At 55.1% G+C, this 19,619-nt stretch overlaps 3 protein-coding genes and 1 long non-coding RNA gene across 5 annotated transcripts; 1 reads left to right on the top strand and 3 right to left on the bottom strand.

The window, feature by feature from the left end:
* Window positions 1–812: 812 nt before the first annotated feature.
* HOXA1 (homeobox A1) lies at window positions 813–3,594 on the bottom strand. Of its 2 annotated transcripts, XM_008261494.4 has the most exons (3): window positions 3,234–3,594; window positions 2,936–3,030; window positions 813–2,448 (listed from the first exon to the last, which is right to left on the bottom strand). In XM_008261494.4, exons 1-2 carry the CDS (start codon window positions 3,591–3,593, stop codon window positions 2,971–2,973), a joined length of 420 nt encoding a protein of 139 aa, XP_008259716.1. In that variant the 5' UTR covers window position 3,594; the 3' UTR covers window positions 813–2,448; window positions 2,936–2,970. The 2 variants fall into 2 exon arrangements, with proteins under 2 accessions (XP_008259716.1, NP_001164868.1); NM_001171397.1 differs by having other exon boundaries at window positions 2,093–2,448; window positions 2,936–3,593.
* Window positions 3,595–3,791: 197 nt separating this feature from the next.
* Window positions 3,792–7,458, top strand: LOC108177218 (uncharacterized). Its single transcript, XR_001794031.3, has 2 exons — window positions 3,792–4,062; window positions 7,316–7,458. It is a non-coding gene; the product is annotated as an uncharacterized lncRNA (long non-coding RNA).
* An 839-nt stretch (window positions 7,459–8,297) lies between these two features.
* HOXA2 (homeobox A2) lies at window positions 8,298–10,086 on the bottom strand. The gene is given in 2 exon segments (NM_001171398.1): window positions 8,298–9,037; window positions 9,702–10,086. Coding segments are annotated over 2 exon segments (1,125 nt in total).
* Window positions 10,087–15,500: 5,414 nt separating this feature from the next.
* On the bottom strand, window positions 15,501–18,155 carry HOXA3 (homeobox A3). The gene is made up of 2 exons (NM_001171399.1): window positions 17,630–18,155; window positions 15,501–16,306 (listed from the first exon to the last, which is right to left on the bottom strand). The coding sequence occupies exons 1-2, from the start codon at window positions 18,153–18,155 to the stop codon at window positions 15,501–15,503; spliced, it is 1,332 nt and encodes a 443-aa protein (NP_001164870.1).
* Window positions 18,156–19,619: the final 1,464 nt, after the last annotated feature.

The following is a 19,619-nucleotide window of genomic DNA, read 5'->3' on the forward strand; positions in this document are numbered from 1 at the left end:
CTGTAAATTTTCTGCACTGCCCTTGGAACTAAATGAAAGCTTCCAAAAATGTGTGAAAGTAAAGGGTAAGTGGTAAGAGGTCTGGGAGGAGAGCCACTTTGAACTCTGTCACTTGCTGACTCCCTCTGAGAGTAGACACTTGCCTGGGTCAGAAAGGACTTGGGTATTCAGAAAGGGCTTCGGGGAGGCTTCCACAAGTTCACCAGGAAGAACCTGTTGAGCCCAGAGGAGAAAATGAGAACTTTTCTTTCTGGGTTATGTGACATGAACTTAAAACTGAGAGCGTATTACAGCCATGATGGCTAAGAAGTCAGTCTGAAGGCTATGAGATGGCCAACCCAGGGATGAGAGTGAGGACAGGAAGAATGGGGGGAGGGATGCAAGGTCTGTTACTGAAAACAGACCACACTCGATCTAGAGGGTGGAATATATTAGAAGAACGCCTGACAATCCGAAAGGGGGTGGGGGGTCCATCCTCACAACAGCTTTATACTGGAGCTAATTAAATGTGAATCTCTTAGCTCTTGGTTCACTGATGTGAGGAAAGACTGACTGAAGACAGGTTCAGCTTGAAGGGGGTTCTGTTTATATATATGTCATCATTCAGTTGGAGGTGAAAAGGTTAGCACTTGACCCAGGAAGTATCCATGTTTGTTTCAAAAATAGATCTGCTTTATAAATTTCTCCACCATTCCTTTTTTTTCTTTCCAATATGAACTTTGATTATAATAAAGGAGCTGTTGTTATTTTAAAGAGAGGCTGTTAGATAGACTCTCCTTAGGTAAAATTACACTCACAGGGAATGCTGCAGCTACATGATAATGGAAAACATTCACTTTTTATTCAAGAAAAGACCCACCTCTTTGAAAACACACACCACCCTTCTCCCCTTTCCCACATGACATCAGCCAGCTTGGTGAGATTCAATAAACTGTAGCCCAGCCAAATACACAGATGCTTCAGCATACCTGAAACTTGAATACATTTATTACAGACTTCTTCAGACCCGTAAATTCTGCTCTGGATCACATCACTCCAGGATCTCAGAGCTGTTCATGATTGTACAGGAAATGGGGACTATCATAGGTTCACAAAGGGGAACTGATAGAACTCAGTGTGGTACTCCAGGGACATCAAAACCATTGTGCGACATGCAAAAGACTATTCACGAATCACACAAAATATACATTCATTGTGCCAGCCATCACATCAACAACTGAGCTGAAAATACATCACATCCCGCTAAGATAACTGTGGAAGAAGTTGGTTTGAATAATACCTTTAGGTTCCAAATTATTCAGCACACATTCTAAATGGAGGGTGACCAGAGAAGCAGGAAGAAAGGAGCAGGTTGGGGGACGTTTAACACAGGAAGCCAGATTTCTGAAGCTTGTGCTCTGTTGGCCTTCTTAACATACTGAAAGAACAAACTGAGGCTACCCTGGGAGGCATCCGATTGGGTTGGAAGTATCCCATCACCTATAACCACATATAAAATTGTACCAGTTGTGAGAGTTTGCCCACCCTGTCTGTTTTAGTCATCTAATCTAAAACATTTCTAGAAAATCTGTATAAAGATAAATCTCTCAGGACAAAGTATTTACAACCAGCAAACTCACACACAGGAAACTGAATTAAATTAAGGAATGAATGAACTGTGTAAACACACTCCTAGTGCACCTCTTCTTCATAGACTCCTGAACTCTCTCTATATATCCTACTTTTAAGGGCAAGGTAGGGAAGAACTGTGAATACGCAGTTAGATAAAAAGAAGCGAGGCCTCTCTCTGGCATGTTTCTGCTGGCAAAAGGGAATTATTTTCCAAAGGGCAACTGAAAGGAGCAAGGTCTGTGAAGACCTCCTCCAAGTAGGGAGAGATGTCAGCAGCCCACACGAACTGATGTGGGCACCCAATCTGGATGTCTCCCGTCCAGAATTCCCTGGAAACCCATTGTCCTGGCCAGGAGCTCTCCAGATAGGATCAGAAAGGAAGAGAGGGACTGTAAATGGAAAGCGAGATAAGCTAAGAATGTGCTTTAGGGGAAAAGCCCTGGTCCAAGAAGGAGGCTGGGCTGCGGGGGCCGGGGCGGCCTCAGTGAGAGGTAGGCAGAGTGTCGGAGGTAGAAGACCCCGGGGAAGGAACGCAGGGCGAGGAACTGGACTTCTCGGAGGATTCCTCTGCCTTCTCTTCGCTTCCCGGGGGAGTGGCTGGAGAGATGGGCAGGAGCCCCTCCTTCTCACGTTTCTTCTGCTTCATCCGGCGGTTCTGGAACCAGATCTTCACCTGGGTCTCATTGAGCTGCAGGGACGCGGCGATCTCCACCCTGCGCGCGCGCGTCAGGTACTTGTTGAAGTGGAACTCCTTCTCCAGCTCCGTGAGCTGCTTGGTGGTGAAGTTGGTGCGCACCGAGTTGGGCTGACCCACGTAGCCGTACTCGCCAACTTTCCCTGGGGTAGCGTAAGGAGCCAAGAGAAGAAAAGGTTAAAAAATGTTAAAAATCGATGAGACCCCCTCCCCCCCCCCACACTCTTCAGAGCAACCTTCAGGTAAAGGATAAAATCAAGAACTTCTCAAGCGGGTTGGGGAGGGTGAGCAATGGGGCATTAAGCTGAAGTCAAGCATTAGCGTGGTCAGGCTGGTGATTAATGGAGCCTGGAGATATTAACAGGACGCCTCCAACACCAACACCCAGCCACACACACACACACACACACACACTCTCTTCCTATTTTCAGAACATTTAGACCCTAGCCCCTTTGTAAACACAGAGACTGCTGAGCCCCGACACACCTGGGCAGCGTCCCCATGCCCTACAACACTAGTTGGAAGCAAGAACCCCTTTTTCGAAAAATCATTCTTAATTTTCCTTGGGAACCAAGCACACCAACTCCTTCCAGATTCATCAAGGCGCGTCCACTGGCCGGCAGAACTGACCTGTTTTGGGAGGGTTTCTTTTGACTTTCATCCAGTCAAAGGTCTGTGCTGGAGAAGACGTTTCCAAAGCGGGGGAGCGACAGGCTTCTTGGTGGCTGGCGTGGAGAGGGGACAGGGGATTATTATACGTGGCCAGGGCCAGGCTCTGGTGCTCTTGTCCGTATGAGTGGTGAATGTACTGAGGCGAGCCCACCGTGCCCCCGGCATAACCCTGGTGGTGGTGGTGATGCTGAACCATGGGAGATGAGAGGTTTCCAGAGTAAACAGCGGGAGCGCACGGGGGGTACCCACCACTTACGTCTGCTTCCTGATTTAACCCGTAGGGACTGTAAGGCGCACCGAAGTTCTGCGCACCGTAGCTTGGACCACAACTCGAGTGGGAGTAAGACACCCCCAGGTTCCCAGAAGTCTGGTAAGTGGCCGGCTGAGGATGGTGGTGGTGATGGTGGTGGTGGTGGTGGTGGTGGGGCGAGCTGATCTGCACCCCCCTACCCACTAGGAACCGGTCGTCGCCGCCGCAGCTGTTGGCACTGACTGCGCACGACTGGAAAGTTGTAATCCCATGGTCCGAGGAGTAGGTTCGCGCAGAGCAGGTCCCCGAGTCGCCACTGCTAAGGATGGGGTATTCCAGGAAAGAGCTCATCCTTGCATTGTCCATCTGTCACTGAGTGACCGGGTCCTGCGAAGCCCTGGGTGACCGTGCCAACTTTCTCACTTCCTCCATGAGGCCGAAGAAGAAAAATGATATGAATGTACAGTGCGCAAGAGGGGGGGCGCGAGGGCGGAGGGCGCCAGGGGAGGCGCACGTGACTGGGCCAGCCAATGGCTGAGCCTCCTGCGAAAGTTTGCCGGCTCCGGCGGTGATGGATCACCGTTTCAGTGGCATTTAAGTCCCCGGCGCTCCTCCGTCTAGGTGACGCGCAGTCGCCCCCCCAGGCAGCTCAGGAGGCGGCAGAAGCTGCGGCGGCTGCAACTGCAGCTTCACAGCCCTGGGGCGAAGGGGAGCGGAGGCTGCCTTCTGCGCGCGCCCGAGTCCGCGCGCCCTCCCCCTCCGGGAGGTGGGGGCTGGGAGGCACCCCCGCCCCCCGCCCCCTCCCAGCATCGTCGGGAAGAGGAACTGGCAAGAGGTGAGAAGGGAAGAGGGCTCCCGGCTCTCCTGGGGCGGGAATCAGTGGGCTGGAGCTCGCTGGGTGGCCGCAAGTGCGGCAGAGCCCCCGAGCGTACAGAGCCGGAAGGGTGGGAATCCGGCGACCAAACGCCCCCGGCGCCCGGGGCGCCTCCGCCGCACTGTCCCTGCGTGAGGCCGTAGGGCTGTGAGGCGCTCAGAAGACGGTGACGCAGGGCGAGGCTGGCCGCTGGCTTTGCCAGCTCCGGACGGCGAAGGAAGGGCGCGGAGGGCTGGCTGGGAGGAACCAGGTGGGCGTGGAGCGCACGAGGGCGAGAAAAGAAACTTCCCTTTTCCACAGAGGGAGTCCGCAGCCCTCTCCCCCCAACCCCGGTTCGCCATTAGCATGGCAATGAGGAGCTCCTGTAATTCGACTCCCGGGGGCGGTTGAGCTCGCCGGAAAAGGCCGGGGGTGTCGGGGCTCTCGGTCGCCCTCCCTCTCCCCTCGCTCTCCGCCCCTTTCTCCTCCCCGCTTAGTCTGGCCCAGGGAACCCTCCGGGATCCCCAGACGCTGGGCCGCAGGATTTTGAGGGGTGGGAGGCGGGGGAGAGATGACGCTGGCAGACGTGGCGGGCGCGGGGGCCGGGCCGTGCGCGGCAGGCCATCTGCCGGCGCCTCAACCCAGGAGCCTGCGCGCTTCGGCGCGGGCCTCCAACGCCCGGCCGCAGCTTGCACAAAGTCCGCTCCACGGCCCCCGCCACGTTCCTCTTTTCCCGGAGGGCGCTGTGGGGAAGTGGGGGAGACTCTTCTTCCCACCCCCACCCCCATTCTGCTGCACGTCTGGAATGGGGGCTGGCAGGTGGGAGGGGCGGGGGACAGATGGCTGACGGTGGACGGGGACACTGCTCGCCGCACGGCCACCTCCTCCCACTGGACTGCGTGGTCGCCGTGCGAACCTTCCAGCCTTTCCCTAGAGAGACACGTGCAAAGCCGAGCGTCACCCCAGGCCAGGGGTCCTGTTGTCCATCACCCGCGTCTTTCCCCGAGGCTGACGGGGTCGTTAATTGCTGTTTACTACTCGGTTTCATGTCAACCCTGGGCTTGTAGAGAGAAAAGGCCAGAGACCGAGCCCTGACGCATTCTTAAGTAGGAGAAATCCAGAGAGCATCTGAACCCGTCAGCAGCCAGTGCTGCGTAGATTTTGCTCTGGCCATGTGTACAACGTCGGAACCTGTCGTGAGGCCTGGACGTGAGCTTGGGGTTCCCATTCCGCTCCAGCCTTCCCCCACTCCGCTACAACAGGAAGCTTCGCTCGAGGCAGGCGCGGTTCTTGTGTGTTAGGCACCCTTCCAGGATCCTCTGTTCTGCTCGCTCGGAGACGTCCCCCCATTCTGTCCCCGCAGAGGGGGGGGGACACCCTTGCAGCCCTTTCGTTGGATTCCCTCAGTAGCAAGAAGATATTTCCCCCACACATTTCCTTCTGGAATGGTATTTTTCTGTGACCTCTGACCCCTCCCCAAGCGTGGTGAAGAGGGAGCAGGGGCAGAAGTCACCCCTGCCCCCAAATCCTGCTTCTGGGGAAGGCGAAAGGCAAGGCGGCCCTCCTGGAGGCGGCTTCCTGGAGCGCGCCAGACCTCCAGCGTTGGGGAGAGCCCGGGCTGCTGTGGGGGAAGGGACCAAGGGTGGGGGTATCGTGCTAGTGGTGCGGGAGATCTGCTGTCCCGGCCGAAGCTCCTCAGTACGTTCTCCCACCACCACCACCACCCTTGCCTCCTCCCGGTACCTTTGTGCGCAGCCTCCGCCCGGGTTTGCTCCGCTCTCCCGGCCGCAGGACGCCGGCCACAAAGCTGCCCCCGGCCGCAGCCGCCTCGCCTGCTCTGCTGGCTCGCCGCCTCCGCGCTGCTCCCCCTCCCTTTCTAGTCCCCTCTCCTGGCCTCATTTCGGGGGGCAGTCTGGGTGGGTGTTTTTTTTCTTGGGATCACAAACTTGCAGCCGCACACAGGCCAGGCCGGCGGCTGTCCCGCCTCCTCGCGCTGCGCCGCGCTCCTGGCGGGCCGGGCACTCGCGGCAGGGCGGGCTCCGCCTCGGCGGAGCTGCTCACAAAGGCTGCACCCCCTGCTCCCGAGCCTGTAGACTTCTGTGCCCCGGTTCCTTACCCACTCCCCTACTGCCGAGAAGTCCTGGGGGCCATTTCGCCCTAAGTAGGAGACCCTTGGTCTTCTGGGCAAGTGAACCGCGATTCGAGCTAACGTCTCTTTAAACGCCCCGAGAGTGGGGGGCAGGACGGGCCTGGCCACGATTAAAATGCCCTTTCTGCAAGCGGCCGGCTCGGCTCCGAACGCCTCTTCCCAGGGCTCTGCCCCTGGAAAAGGACGGAGCGAGGAGCAGACCAAACGCCGCCGAGGCCGCGCGCAGTTCACGGTATCGGTGGCTCAGCCAAGCTGTTGTTTTAAAAGAGCAATAAAAATGAATTATGACTAAACGCCTTCTAACTTAATGCTTTCGGACGGGGATCCCCAGCAAATACGTAAGAGGATTTTTATTTGTGCATGTGTTCCTGCAATTGATCTCTTTGATGACATTCTCATTCATAGAAAGCGTTTGATTTATGAGCGTGGGACGAATCGCATCCAGGAGCGGCGCAGCCCTGGCTGCGGCTGGGACGCCTTGCTCGGCGCGGAGCCTGGGGCCCAAAAGCGGCCGCAGTCCCCACACGCCTGAGCTGCTGCCGGGATTCAGGGGGTGAAGGGGTGAGGGAAGGCAGAGAGCAGAAAGGTCAGGGTTTCATTGCAACTCCCAAGCCATTGCTGTTAAGAGCTGGGTCCTTAAATCAACCCGCCGCACACACGTGTTGCATACATGCTGCGTTTTCTCAAGGTAAGTAGCCATCAGAACAGAGCTCTCGGGGAAAAATAAACCTGGGGAGACGTAAAAACGGGGGGGGGGGGGAAGCCAGAGCAACCCAGTAACACACCCTATATCACATTTTATTGGTATTTCATATAAAGTGCTTTTCTCTCTAGAATCTGGGTTAATTTATAACCTAGGGTGCAGAAACTCTACTTTAAATCTCAACTTGCTAACTGACTTCAAAGCCTTAATGATCCATTATTAGCAATGTAAACAGATTTAAGAATGAAATATTGATTTTTCTGGCCACGGGGAAAAAAAACTGTAGAATGACTGAACCAGAGGACTGGAAAGAACCCTTTTCTGGAGTGAATTCTGCAGCTGGTAACCATTGTTTTGTTTTATTGTTTTTCTTTATCTTTTAGGTCTGTGTTGCCTGAACCCATCAACAGCTGGGAGATTAATCAGCCACGCTGAAAATGTGCAGGGGCGTCTGGGGGGGGGGGAGGGCTGGAATGCAGATGTTTGAAACAAATGTGTATTCAATAAATGAATTGTTGATAACTTAGTTATTGGGCTGGAGACTGGTCGCTGGTCAGAGAAACGCCACCACCTTGCTCCTTCCTGGGGCGGCTGGTTCCTCTAGGCACGTTGTTCCTCCACTTTCAGAAGCCTGGGCTAGCCCCAACTCTTAGGCTGCCCAGTCCTGTTTCTAGTACTAATTTAAATCTATGGCTCGAGCCTGTAACTAAAAACCAAATCCATTCCTTTATGTATACACAGAATTTTTTTTTTTAAGAAAAAGAAAAGGTCAAAAAACACTTGTCAAAGGCCTACTCATTTTCTGGGTCTCTTTTTTGTTGTCTACTGAAGACTTTGAACATGCCACCTTAATAAATATATTAAAATTGAAAAAAGAAGATGAATTGTGACCAGAATTTTTATTTACCAAGTTAGACTAGAAAAAGAAACTGTTAGGAGCCTTGAGAAAGAGGGGGGGAGGAAAAAATAAGAAAGCTACTTATAGCAAAGGAGAATTTATTCTACCAAAAATACGCATGACAATGCATCCTAATGTAATACAAAAATAAAAAGAAAGTGAAGATACAATTGATGATCACTTTCTTTCAGGCCTCATATATTGCTTTCAGGACATCAGAGTGTTGTTGGATTAGGTTTTAAAAACAAGGAAAACTCCAACATAATCTGTAAGAGATGATGGCTCTGAAACTGGGGCAGGGGAGTCACTAAACAGAAAATCCTCCACATTTAAAGGAGGGAGCGGGTGAGGTCACGGCAGAAAAGAAAAGGGGGGTGGGGGGAATCAACTCCCGGAATGAAAGAAGGCAAAGCCACCTGGTCGCAGGGATTTTTGTTGTGTGCTGCTTTGTTTTTGCTTTAATGTTTTTAGTAGTTCAGATGCTGCAGGTCGATTGTGGTGAGTGTGTCTGTGAAGAAGTCAAAGCTGTCAGGTGAAATATCTACGGGGCTGTCGAGGGAGCCCGGCAAACTGGGCGAGACTGCCTCCGAGAGCTGCAGGCAGGAGTCTGCCGAGAAGACGCTAAAGTCTTGCAAAGAGGGGACGTCCAGGGCCTCGGGACTGTCATTGTTTAGGCCAGCTCCACAGTTCTGGCCCATTGTTGACAAGCAGTTAGGAACAGTGGGTGACTGGTGCTGAAAATGTTTCAGATTTTTCTCATTGCTGGTTAAAGGCGAAACTGGGAAACTTTGGGAATCGCCATTGTGTCCGTTGGGAGCCTGCTGCTGAGAGGGGGCGTTCTGCTGAAAAGTGTAACCTTCCCTCTCCAGAAGGGCCTCCGAGACGCCGAGGGCTTGCTCGAAGAGCGACTTCTCCTCCTCGTCCTCCTCCACTTTCTCCGAGTCCTCGAGGCCTTTAAATTTCCCTTCGCTGTGCTGGTTCTCCTTGCACTGGGTCTGCCGCTTGTGCTTCATCCTGCGGTTCTGAAACCACACCTTGACTTGCCTTTCGGTCAGGTCCAGCAGCGCGGCGATCTCCACCCTCCGCGGCCTGCAGAGGTACTTGTTGAAGTGGAACTCCTTCTCCAGCTCCAAGAGCTGCGTGTTGGTGTAGGCCGTCCTCAGGCGCCGCGAGCCCCCGCCGCTGCCGTCGGCGAGCTCCAGGGATTCTGCGGGAAGGGAAACCAACAGGAGACACGCGCGCGGTTGGAGGTGGCGGGGTCCGAGCGGGGGGACTCGGCTGGAGGATAAACACGGCAGCAGAGATCAGCCGCAACAAAATGGCCGCCCCTGGCTGCAGAGGGGCCATTGTGCTGCCTTTTGCAAAGGAGCCCGGCCCGGAGAGCCCCCCGGCTCCTCCAGCGCCGTGCAGCTCCTGCCTGGAGCTCCCCCCCAACCTCTCCATCCGGGAGCAAACTTTATATTAGCCACAACACAATTTATAATTAATGCATCAGCTGCTTAGCTGAGCAAGAGCCATCTATCACTCTTCATTACTGTCAAAAAGCCAAACTCTAGGACAACTAGACAAGAGGAGGTCAGTTCCAACTCAAATAAATCATCCCACGTTGCACAAGTTAGGGAGCGTCCCCCCCCCGCACCCCCCGCCCTAAAAACATATACCCGTCTCACTGTGGCACGAAGGGTCCACGCTGCCTCCGCACAGAGCCTCGCGCCCCTGAGCCCGCAGGGCCGGGGCGGAAGGCAGCCGGGCACCGCTCGCTCGCCCCTCTTGCCCCTTGGCTCACGCTCCCCTCCCCCATAGCCGCCCCCGGGGCTGCCCCGCGGTGGGACCGGCGTCCTGAGGACCCGGGGCCCAGGCTCCGGACTGACCTTTGTGGCTGAGGCAAGCAGGGCCGGTGGCGGCGGCAGCTGCGGCGGCGGCGGGCGGCAGCGCGGTTTTCTTGGCCGCCTTCTTCTCCTTCATCCAGGGGTACTCGGGCGGTTGCAGGGCGCCGCTGGGCACCGGGCTACCGCGGCTGCCCGCGGGGCTCGGCTTGGCGCGGCCGCCAGTGCCGTGGCGAGGGTGACTGCCCGGGTTCAGGCTGGGAATAGTCTGCTCAAAAGGAGGAGGAATCAGTGTCGAGTGTGAAAGCGTCGAGGTCTTGATTGATGAACTTTGAAATGTATCAGCGACAGGGGGAAAAGATGTCAGGCACTCAGCGAGCGACGGCTGGCTATTGATAAAACCAATCTCTCGCTCAAATTCGTAATTCATGGCCTTCTCCTTGGAGCCCCCTCGGAGTAAAAGTTCTCTCTTTTGGAGGGGCTTTGGGGGGGCGAGGCCCAGGAAAAAGGCGAGCGCGGAGGGAAAAAAAAATCTACCATAGACGATCGCTGCTGGGGTGTTTTTTTTCTAATTCACTGATTACAGCCGTATGGGGACCGCGCTACTATTAAACTATTGAATTCATGGAGACAAGGTTGAAATTGGACCGAATTGGCTGTCACATGATTGCTTCTGCCCAATGACAATTTGGGCTTTAATCAAAAGAAGCCACTGTCTGTTTGATTGATCCAAAAAAGTCGGGAAGGAACGCCTCATTGGGGGCCAGCATCGCTTTCTTGACACTTTTTTCCGGGCAAAAATACAGATACGCGGGTGTGGGTGGGGATGCCCAGGCGTGCGTGGGGGCCAGGGTGCCCGCCCGCCTCCTGAGCGGCAGAGCCCTGCGGTGTGCGCCCGCGAGCGCGTGCGGGTGTGAGTGTGCGCCAGTGTGCGCTCCGCGCCGCTCCCGCCGCCGGCCGCCCTCGGCCTCCCCCGCACACTCCGCGCATTGTTTAGGACTGTCGGGAAGACGCCTCGCACCTCACAAATCATTTAAGCACCTCAGTCTGACGCCTGCAGTCATTAACAAAGTAATCCATTAATCTTCAAAGTTTTGACACCGGAGAGCCCCCGCATCCCAGCCACATAAGTTCTGCTAGAGCTGAAGGAAGAAGCAGAGGGGCAGAGGCGAGGAGAGAGGAAGATGGAGACAGAGATGCAGATAGAGAGATGGAGAGAGGGAGAGAGAACGGGAAAGAAGACTGGGGAGGGGGCGACCCCCTTTATTCCCCCTCCCCCCCACACTTTTCCTAAAGCCAGTTCCTGGATCTCAAAACTGATTTCCGTCTCTGATATCCGTCCTCTCTGTCTTAACCTCTTTCCCTCTTTTTTCCTTTTCCGCGCCTTCCCCCTCCCTCTCTCTCCTGTCCGCCTCTCTTTCCCCCCGCAGCCCTTCGCCCCCCTCCCACTACCCAGCCTGGAGTCTGCGCCCCCCGGCCCATTGTTAGCCGGCTTTTCCACGGCGGCTTTGCATCTGGCTCCGGCGGGAAGCGGAAAACGGGAGGCGGCTCTCGAAGCTTCCCGACCTTCCTGCGCCATCAACTTCTCAGGAGTGGCTGGAGAAAGATAGATGCATGTGCCAAGAGAGACAACAGCCCCAGGTCCATGTGTCCAAATCCCTGTAGCCAGGGCGGCGACCAGCCAGAGAAATGCCGCCCCGAGCAGGCGCGTGCGGCTCCTGGCACCCTGGGTTTCATACCCGCAGGGCTCGGGTGCGGTGAGTATTTCCGATTTCCAGGAAGTCTGTTGGAAGTTAGTAGCAGGGAGGTAGAAGGCGCTTCTCTCTCTCTCTCTCTCTCTCTCTCTCTCTCTCTCTCTCTCTCTCTCCTCCTCCTCCTACCCTTCTTCTCCTTGTCCTTGTCGCTGGGGCTGGGGGGCTGGTTGGTTCAGATGCAGCCTGAGTTGCCTCCCACATCTTCCTGCGCCCTGAGCACCAGGGATGTTGGCACCCGCGTTGGGAAGGAAGACCGCGGGGGAGAAAGAGGGCGACCCAAGGAGGAAGCATAGATTCTCCTCCTCCGTTCTCTCTCTCTCTCTTTTTTTTTCCGATTCTGAGACTTGAGACTGAGTGCATCTTGGACCATTCTGCAGGGTTCAAAAAATAACATCTTTAGGTACCAAACAATAACTTTTCAAAAGCCCACTAAGCCTGAAAGAGGGAAGCAGGGAGAGAGAGAGAGAGAGAGAGAGAGAGATGTGAAGGTAGCTTTTCCCCCCCAAACCCTGAGGATGGTGATTCGCTTTTGCTTCCTTTGAAATGGACCAAGTGACCAGACTCCCCAAGGCCGGCAGGCATCAGAGGCAGGAAAATAAATCATTCTGATGGCCAAGGAGAGAGAGGTTGGCGGGGGAGAAAACTCTAGCAGAAAACAAGAAAGGCCAAGCAAGGAGCAAGGGCAGGACTCCATCTCTGAGGGCCGCATCAAAGGAGGTTTGGGTTGGGAATCAGCTATAAAGTGGTCTCCATCGCGGACCAGAGCATTGCTCTGCAGATAGAGATGCTATTTTGGAAAATGCGAGTTTTTTTTTTTTTTTCCCAGTTTTCTTGCTTTTATTCCAAACAAAGCTCTGGAGGAAGTCTGGGCGCGATCAATCTTGCTCACCAAATGCCTTGACAGCTTCTGGCCCTTAAGAACACATTTCAGCTTCCAGCTCTTTCCAAGATCAAATGTGGCCGGGCAAAGAGGAGAACAGGAAACGCAAGTAAACAAGGAAAACTAGTCTTTTTAAGGATATTTTTTGGCAGTGGAAAGGGTTACAGGGCTGCTTTCAGGCAAGGTGCGTTACAGATTCTGGTATGGCGGCTTTGGGCTTTGAGCATTTGCTTTAAGCAGAAAATCTTGCGGGGTACAGGGGAGGGGGTGCAGGAAAGGAGCAGCGCTGCTCCCCAGCGGAGGCTTTGTCGGGCGCTGCGTGGGCGAGAGCCTTCTGCTTGCTTCAGCCGCCTTAATTCAAATACCATCTGGAAGAAAACCCTTTTCTTTGACCACTCGACACTGAAATCTTCCCCAAACCTATTACTTTAACTCAGGAGCTATTTTAATAAGGATTTATTTTTAATATCTAGGAAGCTGGGGATGCGATCGATATTTTTCCTTTGAAAGCCAAAATGAATGTCTTGACTGGCAAGATATGGGAAATCATATTAGGATCTCATTTAAAAATCTCTGCCCTGAGGGAAGAAGGAAGCCTCCAGACCCTTCTTCCCTCAGCTGAAGAGTAGCTTTTTAGAAACGAGTGCAAATAGGGAAAGATTTTCATCCTTGGGAGGCTCTCTCGCGCTCGCTCGCTCTCTCTCCCTCCCCTCCCCCAGGGGGCATTGTTCCTTATTTTCCCAGGTAATTTTATACACATCTCTAAAATAACCACTTAAAAGAAGACTCCTGTATCTGCTCAGCGGGAACAACCAAAAGGTGGAAGCGCCAGCCCCTTACAAAGACTGGTGTCCCAGCCTCTGCATTTCTGAGGTGCGCACCATATTTCCGCAGGGAGATGGGGGTGGGGTGGGGGCAAACCTGTTTTTTTCCGCAGCTCAGAGTCTTTTTTCAAAGAAAAAATATCTATCGGGAGCCCAGGACAGAAGTGAAGGAGGCACTTCTGGCTGTGAATCCTCAGCGCTCTGCAGCCGCCTGGCTTTGGACCCTCTCAACTTTTTTTTTCCTCTTAAAAACGTGAGGTGTTCCCTAAAAGCAACTCGCTAGGACCTAGCAGGTACCCAGAAATGGCACCAGAGCCTGCTTCTAAGGATTATCTGGAGGAGTTCTCAGGAGGAACAGAGGCCATGATGATGGATATTTTGGATTGCAAACAAAATGGCGACATTTTCCACTTCTGCCTCTGAAAGATAGAACACAGGGAGCTTGGGGCTTCGATTCTCACATCAGATGCCGGCGGGTCTTCATTTTCACCTCCTAAGGGGGGAGGGGGGGAAGGGGTGCAACTCTGAGGTTTGCATTTTCTGGATTTGGTTCCTTCTCCGAGCAAATCTTTAATCTGAAGGTGGAAATATTTCCCTTTATTGTGCCTGCCTTTGTCCCTGCCAACCAGGCGGTAGGCAGCCCTATCTTAAATCCAGGAGTGAAATGTACTATTTAGCTCCTATAGCATCAAATGAAAGAAGTACTTCTACAATTGCATTTTTATTAGAAAGATACCAATCTCCTTTTCTCTCTCCCTCCCCCTGGGGTCATAAAAAAGAAAGCTGAGAGGGAAGGAGAGGAAATAAATCCAGAGAATGCCAAACACTAAATTCCGAGAGGAAACTGACGCTGGGGTTCAGGCGGTCCAGGGAAGGGCTCGGGAGGAGTCCCGAGCTCAGCCCTCCTTCTCCGGAAGACCGGGGTGCGCCTCGCGCTCTGTGGAACGGCTGGGCTCGGCGCCGCCACCGCAGCAGCCAGGCTCCCCGCCCTGCGTGAACGCACCGCCAAGTCCGCGAAGGAGACCGGGAGGCCGAACGCCGCGGCAAAGCACTGGGCATCCTCCGCGGGTCGGGTCGTGGGCGGGCCCGCTGGGACCCGGGGCAGGCTACGGAGAGGAGGGGCGCCCCGCGTTACCCCAAGGCGGGGCCCCGGGGCACCTGTGCGCCCCCCGCCGCGCCTCGGCCTGGCTGCCTTTGTTTCTCGCGCACACGTCGCGCCGCAGCCCCTGCGCCCTCCGCCTGCCTCCGCGGCAGCTGGGAATCAGGCAGCCCAGCGGGCCGGCTGCGCCGCGTTGCCAGAGCTGCCGCCTCCGCGAGCGCCGGCCGCCTGCACCAGAACCCGCCGGGCTTGCCGGCGCGGCGCCTGGCCGAGCCCCACGCGAGCGCCGGAGGTGCCGCGGCCTACTCCGCCCGCTCGCTTGGCTGGAGTTCCTCGCAGAGCCCCATCTTCAGCCAAAGAACTCCTTCTGAACACAAGATATTATTCAGAATAAAAACTTTATTTTTTTTTGTTTTGTTTCTCAGAATGTGAGCAGCAAGGAATGTAGAACTCTCCAAACAAATCTAGCATTTTTCGCGTTTACAGGCAATTTTTTTTTCAGTTTTGCCGGATGTTACAAACCTCAATCGCTGTTGTCGAAAGCTGGATCTTCTCTGGTTTTATTGCATCATTACCATTTTTATAAAGGAATTATATTTCCCTTTCAAATAAAAAAATTTCTATGTACGCCAATGCACTATTGAACAAAAGGCCCAAGAAACCTTCTGAACAATCAGGGTACAGAATTTCTTTAATATAAATACGAACGGATGGGGATAAATAATATTTAAAACTTAGATTATTCAATGCTTGCAAAAAAAATATAAATAAATCTGACTGTTCACCAGCATACACACACGGAAAGACGTACACTTAGTCATCCTTGCACAGGGAGTCCCTGTTTCAAAGCGCCTTTGATTTTTTTCTCGCTCTTTACAAGAAGTGCAATTAAAAAAAAAACCTAAAAATAAAAAAAAAATAATCGCTTCCCCTCGGGAGCCATAATGTACGAACAAATTCACATTGAAAACTCGACTAGAAAATTTGTTCATATACCCTGTTTCTGGTCAAAGAGTGGAGAAGGTAGAGGGTGCAGGGCCAGCGGCCGAGCGAAGGGCGGGAAGAGAGAAATATCGCTACTGATACTGACAGCCATTCCAGCAACCAAGATTGCTACGTCACATAAACTATAAAAACGCGATACCAAAGAAAACAAAACGGGGGAAGGGAGCGGGGGGGGGGGTTGCAGAGGAGAGAGGAGGGGCAGGGAAAACCTTACGAAATAAAACAGCAAGTAAAGAAGAAAGGGGGAGGGGGCTCTCCTGGCGCGCAGCCCCGAGCCCACCATCACAGGTGGGTGAGCTTGGGCGCTTCCTGAATTCTTCCCTGAGAAGGATGGTGGGCGGTAAGGTCCGTGTAGGTGGGGTGCGGCTCCCCTGGCCCTGGCCCGTGGTGGTGGCCGCTTCCTAGCGGCCCGGCGCCCCCATAGTCCATGGCGGCCGAGGCGGCGTGGGGGAGGTGAGTTAGGCCAAAGAGGGCCGGCCCGGAGTTGCTCATGGGCTCCACATAGCTGCCCCCCACGAAGACGGGGCTTCCCTGTAAGTGTGGGGTCCCATAGCTACCGTTGCCCTGCAGGCCATGAGCGTGCGGGTCGTAGTCGGGGGTGCCCCCTGTGCCCGCGCCCGCCGCCGCATAGCGCTTCTGCGGGGGCGGCGGGGGCGCGCAGCTGGGTAGGGGCGCGGGGTACGAGGCGGGGGGCAGCCCGTAGGCGCCTTGTTGGGGCTTGGAGAAGGGCGGGGGCGACTGGGGCTCATACGGGACGCTGTTAACCAGCGAATGCATAGAGTTCAGATAGCCGCCCGCGCCAGGGGGCACAGGGCTGCGACTTGGGGACTGTCCGCCCGACGACGTGAGCATGCCCTTGCCCTTCTGGTCCTTCTTGTACTTCATGCGGCGGTTCTGGAACCAGATCTTGATCTGGCGCTCGGTGAGGTTCAGCAGGTTGGCCATCTCCACGCGGCGCGGCCGGCACAGGTAGCGGTTGAAGTGGAACTCCTTCTCCAGCTCCACCAGCTGCGCGCTTGTGTAGGCCGTGCGCGCGCGCTTGGACGAAGCCTGCCCTGGCGGGCTCTTGTCCCCAGCGCAACTCTCCCCTGCCAGGACAGAGAGAGGAAGAACGGCGTCAGGGGCTGCCCGCGGCCCCGCCCCGCTGCTGACCCAGACGGGCCCCTCCTTCCTGCAGGGCCTAAAGGAACCTCCATCTGTCAGGGCGCAGAGAGCAGCGAGCCAGGTGCTGCCGCCTCTCCAGGTGGGGGACCGGCCCTTCACTCAGCCAAGGAGCACATCGCCAGCCTCTCTAAGGGAGCAAGGACAGACAAGCAGAAGCCCCCGCTTCCTTTCTGGAGCTGTTCACCTTTCCTTATTCCCTGCTCCTTTTGGCCCACTGAAAAACAAGCTCCCTGTGGGCAGGCCTCACACCCTCTTCCCCCTCACAAGAACTGAACTGCAGGGCTCCTAATGCTCACACTCAAACCTCCCTTCCCTGCCTCATTGAATGCCCCAGGCGGAAGCTGCAACTGGCCACTTAATTATCGCTGCCCAGAGATGGGCATCGTGGAAACCCCAGACTAGAAGCTCTTCTCTGCCCCAAGAAAGAGATCCCATAGAAGGTGTCCATTTCCAGGGGGGAAGCCCAGGCCCCCTTGATGAGTCCTAGTCATTAAGGCTCACCAGCCTGCTCTTGCTTTGCCCACCAACTGTGTGGCCTCCTCTCCTCCCTGGCCCCTAAATATTGGCTCTGGAGGTCCCAGATGCTCAGGCTCAGAGCACAGCCCGGGCAAGTGCAGAAGGCAAGGGCGAAGGTATCCAAGAAGCTAGGAAGCCCGAGACCTGGGGCCTTTCCTCCACTGGAGCCTGGTTCCAGGAGGCCCATGTGGTTCCCATTAGGATGACAAGTCTGCATCCCCTCCCCCCAGGAGATCCCTGGCTGCCTTCATTATACTAAGTCAGAGCAGCTCCCCCACCACCACCACCACTAAGAGGTAAGGCAGCCACTCCATCTGCTGGAGCAAAAACTGGCTCTGATTATGGGCATGGCATTGATTCTGGCTTGGACAGTGCTGAGGCCTGCTTTTATTCTGCCACATTCCGGCATGGGGAAGATGTCACCGTTTCATCAGAATGGTGGAGCTGTGCTTGGATATGCCTGGAGGCCCAACGCCAGGACTGGATCAAGAAGGGACTGCAACTTCACGAAGCTCCACTCCGCCTTGGGAAGGTCCAGAGAGAAACTCCCATTAGGTTTCTTTCTGGAGTTCCCCGGCCCACAGAGCCCACTCACCTCCCTGAGTTGCAAAGGTTCTGGAAAACTCTTGGGTTGGGTGGGTAGGAAAACAGTGCCTTGCTCCCAGATAGTGCTAGCTACGGCTGCAAGTGGCTTGGGGCGCTGGGAGCCAGGCCAGAGGACCCTCCTTTACCTGAGCTGGAGCCGCTGGTTTTCTGCTTTGTGTTTTGCCTCGACTCTTTCATCCAGGGGAAGATTTGTTTGGCCACGGTGGGCGAGTTGAGCAGGGGGCTCTTGGCTGCGCTGGCGGGGGCGGGGTTGCTGCTGGCATTCTGAGGGGGGGAGACGGAGGAAGGGGGCGGGGGGGCAGCTGGGGTGGGAGCCGGGGGTTGAGGTGGGGGCTGAGGCGGCTGTGGGGCAGGGGGCGCGGCCTGGGGCGGCGGCGGCGGCAGGGGCGGCTCGCCCAGGCCCGGGGGCTGGCTGGGCGGGCCGCTCAGAGTGCGCAGACACGCTTCGCTCAGCTCGTGCGCCTTGGGGTGGCCCCCGGCGCTGGCTGGCGACTGCAGCGAGCAGGCGGGGCGGTGGTACTCGCCGTCGGCGCCCAGGGCAGCGGACGCCGGGTAAGGCTGCTGACTGGCATTATAAGCGAACCCGTTGGCTGCCTGGTAGGGGTAGCCGCCGTAGATCGCCGAGCTGTCGTAGTAGGTTGCTTTTTGCATCGCGTTGTTTCACGGTCTTGATCGCACACTCTGACAGGGGCTTGACACCCGTGAGGGCGCACATTGGCACGCCCCCGCGGTCACGTGACGCTCCGCCGCCAATGGCCGCCCCGCGCAGACCTGGGTGGGGGGGCGAGAAGCGCAGCGCGGTGAGGGCTCCGCGCAAATCCATCTTACTCTCAATAGCTAAGTGACATGAAAGCCATAAAAGAAAAAGTGGTCAGCAATATTTAGCAGCACGACTTGGCCCCGGGCGCAGGGAGCCGCGCTATAAAAAGCCGCTGGAATTTACTGGCAGCTACAAATATTTGCTTAACTTGTGTCTGGAGTTGGGGGATTTTTTTCCGGGGACAGAAAAGGCGAATGAGCGAGGACTGGAAGCCGAGCCTCGGGAGGCAAGAGCCGGGGTCCTGAAGAAGAAAGTCCTGCTAGGCTACGGAGGAACACTGTTGGGAGCCCCCTTTCCCAGAAAGAAGACTTTGAGATGTCACTTGTCTCCGTGCCTGGCCTGGACCGCGGGGGCCCAAGACCCTGCCCCTCTGAGGATCTTGGGGAACCAGCGAGGAGCAAAAGGGAGCCTGAGTCGCAAATGTCTTCTTCACTCCCTGCTTTAGGGCTGATATTTGCCAAAAGGGCCGTGCGTTGGGGTGACTTCCCACCCAGCCCCTTCTTGGCCCCAAGACAGTTTTGCACAAAATTGTGCACCATGCTGAGTTTCAGAAGCTGAGCCTGCTAGGAGTTCCCCTTACCCTTGTAGGGAATATGACCCACCTCTTTCAGATGAGTCCCTGGTGGCCAAAAAGGGGAGAGAAAACTTTGGAAGGAACCGTGTAAGACAGGGAGAGGGACCAACAACACCCCGTGCACCAAGTCACAACGCAGATCCTGGACAGTTCACACTTCTGCTCTCCCTGTCTGCCCCTCAGGCACCTCTCAGCAAGCCGCCACCCCCTCTCCCCCAGTTACTCCAGGCTCGCAGACCCCCTTGCCTTGGACTTTCTGAGGTGCTGTTATTCAGGGCAACTATCAAATTCTACCTGTTAAAACATGATGGATGAGAGAAAAAAACAACCCACCAGGAACCTGAAAAACCAGCGTTCATCTCCATGACCACGGCTTGAACTCTCCTTCCAACTTAACGATAATAGGTTCTGTCTTAGAAACTGCTATGTAATTTGATGTATGGGGGTCATTTGGCTCCGGACGAGGCGATGGAAGCACAGGCCATAAAATCCTGCCAGAATTCCCTGATCTTTGTGTGCTGTTGTTGTTGACATTTGTTATTTGGCCTATTTACCTGCTCCAGAAACACCAAGAACAAGGAAACACTTGCCATCTAAGAAGCAATAGAAAAATCTTCTCAACTCACTTTTATTTAGAAAGCAGTTTGCATAACGGAAAACCAGCTTTGCCTTTCTGTTTTCAACCTTTGCATGCTCAGCTGCGAGTTCTCAGCTCAGAAAA

The sequence above is a fragment of the Oryctolagus cuniculus genome, chromosome 16, assembly GCF_964237555.1.
Source record: "Oryctolagus cuniculus chromosome 16, mOryCun1.1, whole genome shotgun sequence".
In the NCBI taxonomy this organism is placed as follows: Eukaryota; Metazoa; Chordata; class Mammalia; order Lagomorpha; family Leporidae; genus Oryctolagus; species Oryctolagus cuniculus.

Excerpts from the sequence above, each read along its gene's own strand:
- HOXA3 (NM_001171399.1), bottom strand. The coding sequence starts at position 18,155 with ATGCAAAAAGCAACCTACTACGACAGCTCGGCGATCTACGGCGGCTAC. Across the intron at positions 16,307-17,629 it reads AACCAGCGGCTCCAGCTCAG|GGGAGAGTTGCGCTGGGGAC; the intron begins GTAAAGGAGGGT and ends CTGTCCTGGCAG.
- HOXA1 (NM_001171397.1), bottom strand. The coding sequence starts at position 3,593 with ATGGACAATGCAAGGATGAGCTCTTTCCTGGAATACCCCATCCTTAGC. Across the intron at positions 2,449-2,935 it reads AAGAAACCCTCCCAAAACAG|GGAAAGTTGGCGAGTACGGC; the intron begins GTCAGTTCTGCC and ends ACGCTACCCCAG.